The sequence below is a fragment of the Squalius cephalus genome, assembly GCF_949319135.1.
Source record: "Squalius cephalus genome assembly, chromosome: 23".
Taxonomy (NCBI): Eukaryota; Metazoa; Chordata; class Actinopteri; order Cypriniformes; family Leuciscidae; genus Squalius; species Squalius cephalus.
Window position 1 is genome coordinate 12,909,355 of NC_137144.1, and position 14,455 is coordinate 12,923,809.

The window sequence follows — 14,455 nt, forward strand, 5'->3', positions numbered from 1 at the left end:
ACCTCAGCACAGGAAAGGGATAAAGAAGATTAAAAAAACAAAAAACAACAACAAAAGCTAAGCATAAAATATCTGCTGAATCTCAGAGAGATTCTTTATTTGAAAAGCACACCATTAATCTCACAGGATTTACCAGGAGGATATGTCACTTTAGTGCTAAATTTATAAACTTGAGTTTATAAAATTAATGAAAGAGCACAAATGTAACGCAATATTATCTAATTCTTTAAACTGCAACTAAGCATCTTAAAAATACCTGAAATATTTCATTTTTTCACAAAAAAAACCAAAAACAAATTAATATATATATATATAATGCATCAATCTCAAAATAAATAGTCAAGGGGTCTCTGAGGTCTTTTTCATCTTCTTGAGGCTGGATGTCAGTAATTCACCCATAATGCTCTAGGCTTAAGGTCTCGTTCAATAGATAAAGTTGAGCAAGGGCATTTAAAAGATGTTTAGATTTTTTTTTTTTTTACAAAAATGTAAAAATCTAGTTTATAAATACCAAACTTAATTAAATGGGCAGCCTACCAAAACATTAGAAAATCATTTTAATTTTTAGAAAGTATTTAACACTTAATAACATATAATTTCCCATAATCAAAAGCATTACAATAGAATTTGTTCATTTTTTGTTTTTCATGCTCTATTTTTTCCCTCAGTCAACTATCTTTCGTTATGAAAAACATACAAGATACAACAGAAAGCATGAATATTTTGGGCAGTCCACATGCACACCAGTATAATGTTCCGGTCAGGAAGCCCAAGTGCCAGCACACGCTAATAATATCCCACACATTGGATGTCTTGCCCCTGCACTGAGACTGCCAGCTCTGCAAATGCCCCCTGAAGTTTGCAACTACAACCATCCGCCCACGTGGCAGCCCACCAGTGTGTGTGCTAGACTACATCATCTCTGTAATATCTGCTGTTTGATCACAACAAACAAGGTGCGAGATGTTAAAACTGGTCTTGGGTGGGATATTTGTAAGTAACAAAGACGTGAAATCATTCAAAAGTGTTGGGTCAGTCAGATTTTTTGAATAGAAATGAACAGCTGTATTCACCAAGCACACATTAAATTGATCAACAGTGACAGTACATGTTTACATTACAAAAGATTTGTTTCAAATAAATGCTGCTCTTTTGAACTTTCTATTCATCAAAGAATCATGTTTCCACAAAAACTCTTTTCTACGGTGGCGCAATGCTGCCACACATATTTTTCCTACTCAAATATGTCATAATAACGATATGTTATGTAACAAGATGCCGTTAAAAACAGTTTTTTCGTAATAACAAGATAGTGTCGTTAAAACAACATTTTTCTCATTAAAATATATTTTCTCATATAATGAGATCACGTTAAAACAAGTTTTTTTTTCATAATAACAAGATAGTGTAATTAAAACAAGATTTTTCTCGATAAAATAATATACATTCTCTCATAATAACGAGATGTCGTTAAAACAACATTTTCCTCGTTAAAATTATATATTTTTTCTCATAATAACGAGATGTCGTTAAAACAATGTTTTATCGTAATAACGAGATAATGTGTCAATAAAACAAAAAGAAATTCTCTTTAAAATAATATTTTTTCATAATAACATTAACATTTTCTTGTAATAATGTAATAATGAGATGTCATTAAAACAATGTTTTTTCATAATAACGAGATAGTGTCATTAAAAAAATTCTCACAAAAATTCTGCAATTTCTCTAAAAAAAAAATCCTGTCGTCACTGGCGAGCAATGAATTCTTGGGTAAGCAAGGCTGCGAAGGATCCATCTCTTGTATCCTTCATTTCACGAGAAACGAAGGACGCATTTGGAGAACACATTTGAAGAAGCCTTCGAATTGGTGACGCGGTGATGCAATCGGCCTTCGAAGGATACAGCCTCTGAATTGGGACGCAGCTACAGACAGTAGCGCGCACATCACGTACAGTTCGCGCATACAGAAACATTCAGGAGCACAGAGACTTACTGTCAGCGTTGTTCTGTGATTTATCAATTAAATAGCTTATAAACTGAAAAGTGCTGGCATATACATTATTGCTCTCTGTTTTTGAACTAAAACCCACAGCTTCACTATCACCGCTGCACAGGTAGGTTTCATTCACACACACACAATTGCTCTCTCACTAATGCATTCAAATCTTACTGTGCTACTTCATCTGTATCTGATTTAGAACAAGCAGAAATCTGTAATATACAACGACCCATAGACAAAACAACTGAAAAATAAGCTGTTACGTCAGAGCAATAGCGTGAGGGCAGCGTTCTGACATTTGCTGCAGCTGTGCACAAGGCGACCCGAGTTTGAGTCTCGGCTCGAGGTTCACAAACTTTAGCATCTAGTTGCAAATTGCGGCCTGTTGCAAAGCATTCCCATCTCTTGTGTTTTTATTAACGACGTCATCAGCAATTAGATGACGTTGACTCGACTTCAAACTCCTAAAAGTCGACGTCAAAAATAGGTCGTTTAACCTCTACGACACGCGGACTGTGATAAAGGCCTATTTCCCACGTTGTCAAGCCACGTAAAAAATACATCCTTTTAATAATATAATATCTTGTTATAACGGGAAAAGCATATTGTTTTATTGACATCTCGTTATTACAAGAAAATATTTAATTTAAAAGACATTACATCTCGTTATTAACATAATTGAGTGAAAAAAATGATATGTATGTGGCAGCAATTGATAATAATAGGAAATGTTTCTTGAGCAGCAGATCATCATATTAGAATGATTTCTGAAGGAACATTTGACTGAAGACTAGAGCTGAAAATTTTGATTTGATCACAGGAATAAATTTAATTTAATTAAATATATAAAAACTTGCAATAATATTTCACAATGCAGCCTTGGAGAGCAAGAGAAAGTCAATGTAAACTTGTTGTGCGGCTAAGTTTGTGGTGTGCGATCTCTTTTAAAGCCTAACCATAAAATTTAAGCCATTTTATAACTTTTTCAATAAACCAATTGATGTCGAAATGCTGGGGAATTAACTATAAAATATTACATCTCTAGGACCATGCATATACACACATTTTTAAAAGTAGGTTTAAAGGAACACGCCGACTTTTTGGGACTTTAGCTTATTCACCGTATCCCCCGTATCCCCCAGAGTTAGATAAGTCCATACACACACTTCTCATCTCCGTGCGTGCCGTAACTCTGTCTGACGCACCCACCGCTAGCCTAGCTTAGCACAAAGACTGGAGGTAAACGGCTCCAGCTAGCATACTGCTCCCAATAAGTGACAAAATAACGCCAACATTTTCCTATTTACATGTGATTTGTATAGTCACTGCGTGTACAAAAAACAAGGTCACATGAGACACAGCCATCTTCTAACCGTATACAACTATATTCTCAGAAGGCACTGCTACTTCTGCGGAGTGATTTACTCCAACTCTGAGTGAACTCTCTGCTCCACACCACAGGGCTTCTCAGGTGCTGCGAGCAAATCACTCCGCCCAAGTAGCAGTGGGGGATACGGTGAATAAGCTAAAGTCTCAAAAAGTCGGCGTGTTCCTTTAAATGAATATAAAAATAAAAATAAAGAATAGAATGAGCTGTCATTTTGGCATGTTTATATTATTAGCTTAGTTCCAATAAGGCTTAAACTGACATCAAACCATGCGGACATATCCTATGTATCATTCTGTACATGCTTCAGATGTGAGTCACTTCAGAAACATGACGTGACGTGACTGTGCTCTCGCTTTCTCTACTCACAGTTACAGGAGAAGGAAACAAAGCTGCTGATATGCTGGTGGGGTGAAACTGTCACAAAGAAAGTGTCCCGGAATGGCCATGACCTTGCGCTTTCTATGGAAATCTGTGCAATTGCGATCAGTTTCTGTCATAAATGATTTGTGGATAATATCACTCAGCAAATTTAGTGAAAAGTGCCGTTAACAGAAAGCATGTTCTAACAGTAATGATACCTGACATAAATATCCCAGAAGGCAGAAAACTTTTTACGACATTTTCAGAACATTGTATTTTTATTGCTGTAAGGTTGTCACAGCACACAGTTAAAAAAAAAAAAAAAAAACACACCTAAGATAACCTAAAACACTTAAAAATGCGATGGGGTGACAAAATTTTTTACTTGTAAGTGATTGTTTTAAATCGCTTAAAATTGTTCTAAATAACACACCTAAAATAAAAAATTACGTAAACAAAACTCAGAATGTAGTTTACATATCTGGATTGCAAAAAATGTATACCATGCGTAAACATAAAAATGCGAAATTGCTATGCAATTGGATACAATCACAAACAATCAGAATTAGAGCTGCCTGATTCTGGATAAATTGAGAATCCAAATTTTTTGTGTTTGTTTCAAACAGAGATCATGATTCTCCCACAATTCTGAACAGACAGCTATTTAAATAAGTCTATTTAAAATGTAAAAAAATTCAGGTTGAATGAATGATTCAATGACTCCCTCAACAATAAATTGTGTCATTACTGGATGAATCAGGTTTTTTTTTTTTTATCTCTTGAATGATTCAATGACAAATACATTTTTTAACAGCCACTTGTCGCCATCTACTGATGTGACAATGTAATTGATACTTTCAAAAGGCGATTTGCTCTATTTTGATCGCCAACATAGTCATCAGTGTTTAAATCTGTACAATAAACTTTTATCCCACCAGTACTTCTGTGATAATATGAATATTTGTAACAGAAATTTGTGGTTTCATAGCTATACATGACCACAGCTCTCTCTGGCTCAGTGGCAGTTCCAACACAGATCTGAATGTTCGCTGTGATCGTACTTGTTAAAGGCTTATAATAGCAAATACATTTCAATATTATATGCAACAAAATGTTTCTGTTACATGATGAAAACATAACGTTAAACGTGTAACATTAAAAACCCAAAATGTCATTAACTTTCCCCACCACTGACAGAATTTTCGGCTTTCCGTGTTTTCACTGTTATACGGTAGGGGGCGCAATTACACCTCTTCTGAAAGAGTATCTCTTGATCCAAACGCAGACGAAGAAGAAGCAGAAACAAGCGATATCATGCATACGTAAAATAACGCGATCATCAACATTACACATCATATAAATCAAAACTACCTAATGTTACTGGATGAAATGTCATTAAATTAAATGACCCAGGAAGATCTATAGCAGCGGTCCCCAACCTTTTTTGCGCCACGGACCGGTTTAATATCAGACAATATTTTCACGGACCGGCCTTTAAGGTGTGGCGGATAAATACAACAAAATAAAATGATACGACCGGCATAAAAACTGGGGTATTTTTTAAATATAATAATAAACGTGAATCCAATGTGTAGGCTTACTCGCAATTTTATTAGCAGCGTCCTCGTAACATCGCGCCTAAAGACAACTGAGAAAGCCTGAACACAAACAAAATGCCCCTTCAAAAGAAAAAAATCTCCATGTTTTCGGTGCTGATGCGATGAAAGGGTGGCGCTGCCAATAAAGCACCTAAAAGCTGTCACAAAGAACCGGCAAAATTAATGATTATGAATATGTAAAATATAGCAGAAGACATTTTAATTGTTTAATAATAAACAAGTGTTTTCTGTGCAAAGATGAAGTTGACGATGCTGACTCGATCTTTGCAGTAGGCCTAGTGAACGCACCAGAGAGAAATGCACATTTCATACGAATTAGCCTACATAAGCAGAGAACAGTCAGTTTTCTTTCGTTTTGAATTGTTCTGTTTAAAAGTAGACGGTTAATTTATGAGATCAGCTCCAGTTCACGCGCCCGCGCCTCCGTGTCGTGATTAAATATTTTCTAATATATTTACTTCTTACTTATTAAATCCAGGCAATTGGTTGATGAAACATTGATTCAAATTAAGATACAATACAAAACGAAATTAAATTTAAAGACAGGCTTTTTGCTTTCTGTTTAAGGTCTCTGTGAAAGTTTTAAAGCAGTCTTTTAGTGCCGCTTTCAGAGCGCTCACGTCCGTAACGGAGAACTGTCCCGTCCGTAACATTTTTTTTTTTTTTTTTTTGTGTGAAATAGGCTACATTTCTAAATAAATGCGACTTATAGTCCAGTGCGACTTAGGCTATATATGTTTTTTCTTCTTCATGACGCATTTTTTGACTAATGCGACTTATACTCATATATACTTATACTTATATATTCTTTCTGTGTGGTCCGCGGCCCGGGGGTTGGGGACCTCTGATCTATAGGACCGTGAAGCTTTGGGATGTTGATGGACTCGATCTACTCCATCTATGTTTTGACCTTCGTTCTGAATCCGATCTGGATGTAGTCTTTGACAAGAACATGAATTTCTCATCTTTTTGCTCAAAATGTTGCTTTTTTTAATGAAACTAACCCACATTCAAGTGTTAAAAAGCTAAAATAAAGCTCAAATAAAACAGGGTTTTTTTGTTTAAAAGCATAGGGTCTGTTCATTCTTTTGACATATTGCATGTTCAGATTTTCATACAACAAAATATTCTGGGGGCCATTAAAAATGTTGTGAAAATGATCAAAAATGCTGGCGCTGGCTGGCGGGGGAAGAGTTAAATACGTAGAAAAAAGTTTCACAACATTTAGCAGGGCTGTTATCACAGGTGTGTCACCTGACAAAGTGAGTCGTGAGAGGCAGAATGCTCTGTGCTGACATCCCAGAAACACACTCACACAATGACACACTTGAGAGATTGTACGGACCATCTGTCTCACACACACACAAACACACACACACACACACACACATACAGGCATGGCTTGTGGACAGTGTGACGGCTGCCATAATTAAGCTTATGGTGTTTGTCAACTTTCCCTGCATGAAGCAGAGCATCGCACAGTGGCCGTCCACGGTGAGTCACGCTACCCAGACGGGACAGCAGCGTCGACTGCCAAAAAACCCAGTCAGCACCATAAAGGTCTGGGTGCTCTACACTCCCAGCATGCAGTGCGGCTGCCAGATGATTTTTAAAGCCACATTTGCACAGTAACCACTGAGGAACACAAATACACCCACTGAAACCTGGCATTTAAAAATATGGTGTGAAGTAGTCGAGAAACCAACCTCCTGCGGTAAACATCCGGTATTTGAATTTTTTTTTTGGGCACAGACATACTGTATACACTCTTAGAAAAAAAAAAGGTTCAATGGGGTTTAATATAGAACTGAAGGGTTATATGGCAAAAGGGTTCTGTATGAAGAAATGTCTTAAATGATGGCAAAATATTTACGTCTAACAGGTTATTTCAAATCTTTCTAGTGATAAAGCATGATTACGAGCTCCTAAAATTTAATTAAAATAAAAAACTATTAATTAAAACTAAGAAGCAGCGCCTGACCCTTTAAGCTTCTACATGGAACCTCTTCTTAAGAGAGTAGGAGAGGTTTGAAAAGTAAGGTGACATTACGGCATGAGTCTAGTTTGCACTATGTCCCTATGATTGGTCAATTTACATGGTGTTCTGATGGCTTCTTCCTGTCTAAGTGGTCCAGACTTTGTGATGATGCAACAGGATGATATGGATCACAAAGGCATGCTAGTCAAAAACTAAAAAAATGTTATGAATGGCAGTAACCAATCCAATTATAGAAAAGCGTAACGGTTTTGAAAGCTAAAACTTCTGTAACAAACAATTTATGGATTTCTGTCCGTCTCAGAATAGTGTTATTGCACAGTAGCACTTTCATGTCGTTCGTTTTATTTATTTTATCTTTCAAGATATAATTTTGGTTTTGTCTGAGTTTCCATTAGAAATCTTATAAATAAATATAACATTTCAAGCCGAAAAAAAATAAAAATCTTTCTCAGTGCTCCCAGGTTTGTTTTTAACCGAAACACAACAGGTAAACAAGCCTCAAAGATCCAGTTCTGCATTACAAATCATTTCAGCATGCCAACATATTATAAACAAATTCCTTTAGAGTACTACAGTACATGTCAAATGCAATAAAGATTGAAATCTTGGCTACTTTAGATACTGCTACTATTGTTTATAAGACATGTTGAGGCTTATTTTTACCTCACCCCTGCCAAGCTTCAAATGAATTCCTAGAATTCCAGTTAAAAGTCAGTATCGCTGATCTAAGTGAGAGTATGCTGCTCTTCCTGATTTTTTGGATATCTGAATATTTCTCTCCCAGCCTGGCGCATGTTTCGTCAGAATCCTTTATCCGATAATAACTGAAAGTGGCACAGTGACAAGAGCGCAAACAAAGAGAGACTGTCAAAATGTTACGTTAGTGTAGCGCAAACTAGGAAACAGTTGCACTTAGGAAACAGTTGAAATGTTTCATTTCAGACTAAAATGTCATATTATGCCTCTACATTCAATATCATCATGTTTTTCAAATGATTCGTTCTTGTGTGTGAATACACACTTTGACAGGTAACTAAAGGAGGACCAAAAGACTCCATTTAGGGACATTTAGGCCTTGTCCACACTAATACATATTCTTTTTAAAACATCTTTTTCTCTCCATTTTGGCCTTCCGTCCACACTGAGACTGCGTTTTTATTAATGAAAACTAAGCTTTTGGAAAATGCTCTCCAAAGTGGATTGTATTGTAGCATCAGTGAATGGTGAGATCTTTTGCTAAATAAAATGATCCTATCAGAAGAATTGCGCAGAAGGTTTTACGCATGAGCGAGCAGTCAGGTGAATTTAGCGTATTCAGGTGTTTTCCAAAAGTTTCTCATCCACACTGAAACGTCGGAAAACGCCTGAAAACACTAGTGTGGACGGAGAGCGTTTTTAAACGAAAACGCCGTTTTCAAATGTATCCGGATTAATGTAGACGTAGCCTTAGGGAAGTGCATAGTTGTATAAAAAAAAAACGAAAAAAACAAAGTAAGCAAAATAAATGTTTTTATAAAAAAAAAAAGACTAATTTTATTATTTTATTCTTTAGGGGTGTTCAAAAGGAAAACTCGCTCACAAACAGACAAAGGGCACTATTTTAACGATCTAAGCACATGGTCTAAAGCGCAGGGCGCAAGTTCACTTAGGCCGTGTGTCCACCAAAGCGTTTTTTCATGCGACTGGTGTGTTTTTTCAATTGTTTTCAATGGGAGCGCCGCGTTTTTAAAACGCCATGAGCGTAGCGTGGCGCTGAGCATTTTTTTTGCGCCGAAGCGCCAAGCATTCGGCGTTTTTTACAGGTCGCCGAGAGTTGAAGAATGTTCAACTTTGGGTAAAACGCAGCGCTCATCACTGTCACTTTTTACCCAACCGTCCAATCACAGTGGAGGAGGGGCGGGTCTAATACCACACTGACCAACCGCCACATTCTGCTTGTACAACGTCAACAGACGACAACAACAAGCATAATAACGGAACAAAATAATTTAAAACAAGAGCAAGAGGAAATACCATTACATTGTATCAACATTTTAATATAGAATCAATACAGAAACAAAATATGTGTGAAATGAGACACTAGTAACACTTTCGCGGATATTCTGTATCATAACAAGCAAAGCGTCTCAACTGAAAAAAATATTGCGCTGCCAAAACGCTCTCAAGCGCTCACAGCTAGGTGTTTTCAGCAGAGCGCCAACGCTTTGGTGAACACACGGCCTTAGAATCCACTTTTGCTAGTTTAACAATGGGAAAAATGGTCGGCGCGCCAGGCGCGTGGTCTGAAAGGGTTGTCCCTATTCTCTTAATGAGTAATGGGTGTGTTTTGGGATGTACGTGCAATAAACCAATCAGAGTCTCATCTCCCATTCCCTTTAAATGCCAGTTGCACTCGCGCCATGGCGGATTCGCTATTTACATTTTTTTTTTGTTATTTCTTTTTCGCAGTCTATTTCTGTTGCCTCAAAATAGCAACGCATCAACAATGCGCCAGAACACACCTCGTTTTCAGACCAGCACGCCCATGGGCGCACAAATGGGCGCAAATTCATTTGCTAGTTAAACAACGTGGCGCAGGACGTGAAAATGAAAACTGCGTCGGGCTGAAACTAGCAAAACACACTTGCATCGCGTTTGGCGTTGCATTGCACCAGGTGTAAGATAGGGCCCAAAATGTCAATATCCTAGTGCTGTCAAATCGATTAATCGCATCTAAAATAAAAGTTTTCTTTTTTTTTTGTTATAGTGTTTATATAATATATTCGTGTTACACACATACAGTATATTATACAAACACAAACTTTTATGGTAGATGCGATTAATTGATTTAACAGCCCTACTATACTCACTACTAAAAAGCAAATTTTTTGATTTGGGTTAGTCTTATATCACTAAAGTCATGAGAAGTCAAATTACACAGATGCGGAAACGTGCGTGTACGTGTTTCTGTGCAGTATCACATGTGTGCCAGCAGTTTCTTACCCTTCTTGGTTGTCCTCTTCGTCCAGATTGGAAAGTAGCTGGGATCCGGCCAGCGAGAGGTCCAGGGCAGCAAGAGGAAGGTCCCTGTAGGCGAAGCTGACCAGCTGCACTGGAGCCATGCACTGGCCTTCATCCTCCACCTGCTGAGAGATCACCTCCAGATCCGGCACTGCCGCCTGCTGAGGGGGCCTGGGGACACATGGGGGACACTACTCTGTTGTCTTCTTACATTAACTGTCTTCAACAAGTTACCATAAAGAAATGACCTTGATTAGGCCCACCACAAAGACTTTTCATATTGGAACCACAGATTAAATGAAACCTAACTATCATCACAGATGGGTACTGAAAAGTCAACATGAAAACAAAACTGTTAGTCTTTACTTTCTTTATACAATTTTCTGGTCTTATTGTGAAATGCTTTATCAGTGCAATGACTCATCATCATAATCTTTCACTGAAATGTTTTTCAACCCCCGATCCCTTTAACCAACAACAGAAACCATTCATTCACTTCAAATTATTTCCGATCAATGCATTGGAAAGTCACTCATTTTAAAGAATCGGTTCATTTAGATGATATATGTAAATTAAGAAGTGTACTTTTGTGAACTGCTTCCATGGACCATCTGAAAGAACTGGATGTAGAAGTCCTGAATTTTTGGCAGCAAATATTTGGTTAACCGCAGCTGTTTGCACTGGAAACTTACACTAATTTTAGTTAACTGGTTTGTGTAAATCAAGCAGTGTACTTTGTGAAGTCCTATCACATGGGCTCTCCGAAAAAAAAACATTCACTGATTCAGTGAGTCCCTGAGTAGAAGTCCTGAATTTGTGGTGGCAAAATATTTGGATAACCGGAGTTGTTTGCACTGGAAAGTTACACTCATTTTGGTTAATTGGTTTGTTTAAATGGTTCATGTAAATATTGCAGTTTACTTTAGCGTACTGCTTCATTCACATGGATCACATGGATTCACTAAAATGAGATTCATTGCAGGCCCTGCATTTTTGGTAGTGAAATATCTGGTTAAGCAGTTATTTGCACTGGAAATTTACACATTTCAGTAAATTAGTTTGTTTTGATAAGGTGCAGTTGGTTCGCAACATGGTTAATGTAAATTAAAGAGTTTACTTTTGTGACCTGATTGATTTGCATGAATCTTCTAAACAAACCAAATGAGTCACGGATTCATTAAGGCCCTACATAAAAGTCCCTGTGAGGTATTTTACATGTTTTCTGTAGCATGACATTGTTGTTTATTACATACAGATTAAATGTTTTGTGCCAAATAAATATAGTGTTGATATTTGATTGTTTCATTTGTAAATGTCGCAATATGGAAGCAAAATTTGTTGTTGACTTTAAACAGCAAACAATGGCAGGCCACATAATAAGAAGTATACTGTATAAAAACAGAAAATAAGGCAAAAATTAACTGTCTTATGGAAAACCGCCATGTCCGCAGGGGTGTTAAGGCAAAGCGTACCAAATCATAACACAAGGGGAACAGTATACATGGCACAAATGAGAAAGAGAAAAAAAAAATAAATAATCACAATGCAGGAGAGGTCAGGGATGAGGAATGTGTTTTATTCTGACAATGCATGATGTATGAGACACGAACACAATGAACGACCAGCAACAGAAGAGGGAAGTGAATCAGAGACCCAGAATCCCATTATTGAGACGTATTCGCGCAGATTACTGACTGATGCGATTCTAAGACAGACGAGAAGCAGATTGAGGAATCTCAAAAAGGGCATGGCCACAAATAGCAGAAGTGGAATATGGAAATGCATACGAAACCTCAATGGCTACATAAGTAATGCATGAAAGAAGATTAAGTTGTGGCCAGCGTCCCACGTGTCGAGATTGATTCCTAAACCCAGAATATTCATCATGGTCGGAGCATCATGCGTTGCGTTCTACAATAATGAGGTGTCGGGAGAATTTCAAAGCACAATATTGTGGCAAAACAACAAAGTCCCACAGTTGGATGTCATGGCTGGTTCTACCCGGTTTTGTCTTTGATTTATTGGATTTAGTGTGCTGATTCATCTCACGTTTGCAGTTTGGGATTGCTGTTCTCAATCTCAGCGCAAACAAGGCAATGAATATATACTTCTGCAATGCTCACTTGCTTTTGATATCGAACTTTAGTGAGGTAACTTACAAAATAGTTCACACAAATATGTTTTGATACTCGTGAGGTTGAGTAAAAGATGACAAAATGTAAATCTTTGGGTGAACTACACCTTTAATTGCAGTGTAAAACAAAGAGGTCATGAAAACTAGCCAGACAGGGAGATCCCTACAAAATAAACAGCAATGTGATAATTGTAATCATAACGTATGCTCATAACTGGAATCGATCCTCGCGACCCTTAAGATGACTTAATCAAGGGCAGAGGAAAGGACAGAGATGGGAAGAAACCTGGGTTTTGGCTTCTGTCCCAGACGTGCTGGATGAGAGGTGATAAATTATGCCAGTGCAAAGAAAAAAAAAAATGCGGTGAACAAAAAAGGAAGCATGTAATAGTACAGATTCTCAGGAGAATAAAGAAGCATTGCCACTGTGAATACAGGGTCAATAGAGAGAGGCTGCAAGTGTGGATCGCCATTATAAGACAGTGATATGACGCTGGGAAGTGTTTCTGTTACTGTTGCCCATCCCGATCTTTAAAACATTAATGGCTGTGGACCCAAACGTACTGTAATTTCCCCAGAAAATCTTCTGCTTTTCTTTTATCTCCGTGTTTGTTGTGTTTTCAGCAAACAATGCATCAAACATGAATGAATGATGAATAATTGGGTGAATCTGAAGAAATCTGAGACGTGGTATAATTGACAATATATAATTTAACAAGAAATATATAAAGATAATACACTGACATTATTTTTTTGACAAATTGCTGCACTGTAATGTAAAAAAAAGTAGAAAAAATTAGTGTTGTCAAATCGATTAATCGCACCTAACAAACGTTTTGGTTTATATAATATGTGTGTGTGTGTGTGTGTGTGTGTGTGTGTGTGTATATATATATATATATATATATATATATATATATATATATATATATATATATGTTTATATAATATATATATATATATATATATATATATATATATATATATATATATATATATATATTTAATATTTAATTTAATATTGAAAAACAAAACAAAAACCTAATTCAAAATATTAATACATAACTATAATAGTATATAACAATTACCATTTAAATAAATAAATTACAATTTAAATAAATATTAAATACTTAAATCACACTGTACCATTGTGAATAATTGCAAAATCAAAAAAATCTAAACTGAAACATCTGGACACATTACAGTAATGGCAGGAAATGTGGTTAATTGTCAAAAATAATGTCAAATATAAAAAATATAAAAAATAAAAATGTATATAAAAAATGGTCCAAAAAAGGTTAATTTTCTTTATATTTTATTTATTTACTCTTTATCGGGAAAATTTGCCCTTACCATTTGAACACAATTTTATAATAAATTACAGTAACGTACTGTATATCATCATAGCTTCACAAACATCAAAATGCTCCATGACAGCAGCGCTTCGATCGCACTTCTCTCCAAAATCTCTTTTCACACCCTTCATGCGGGCTGGCTGGTAAAGGACGGGCTCAGCATGTGGCGTCCCGTCCTCCCTGATGCTATCTGCGCACTTGGCACTGCATCCCACCAATTGCTAACAGGACTCTAATCAGTCCTGACACGCACAAACTGTTCAGGGCATCAAAATCACATTTGCAAATAACCATATGCAAAGCCGTAGCGCTGTCAGGTACTGATGAGTGTTCGCTAGTGGCACGACGCCCGCATGAAGTTTCTGTTCGCCACACCGCAGGACGAGTAGTAGAGGACACAGACATAAGACCAAGTTTGGTGTACAAATTAGAGGGGGTTACTGGGGGCCTGAGAGCCCCTCGTTCTCCAGTTATCTCTGAAATCAGACCTTGTGCCTGATTAGAAATTATACAAAATTACATGAATTGTATTTATTCATCACTGATCTATTTTTTTAGCAGATGTGTTTATCCAGCATTGTCGACTATGCAATTTA

The 14,455-nt window shown here is 36.8% G+C and overlaps 1 protein-coding gene across 3 annotated transcripts in view; it reads right to left on the bottom strand.

Moving 5' to 3' along the window:
* The window catches only part of tmem266 (transmembrane protein 266), an 85,464-nt gene that overhangs the window by 44,145 nt on the left and 26,864 nt on the right, over nt 1-14,455 (bottom strand). For 2 of the 3 annotated variants that reach the window (XM_079858784.1, XM_079858783.1), the window contains exon 3: nt 10,353-10,541. The exons of the other annotated variant lie outside the window; for it this stretch is intronic. In XM_079858784.1, the coding sequence (XP_079714910.1) occupies nt 10,353-10,541 (189 nt within the window). The remainder of the gene's footprint in view (nt 1-10,352; nt 10,542-14,455) is intronic. 3 annotated transcript variants of the gene reach the window in all.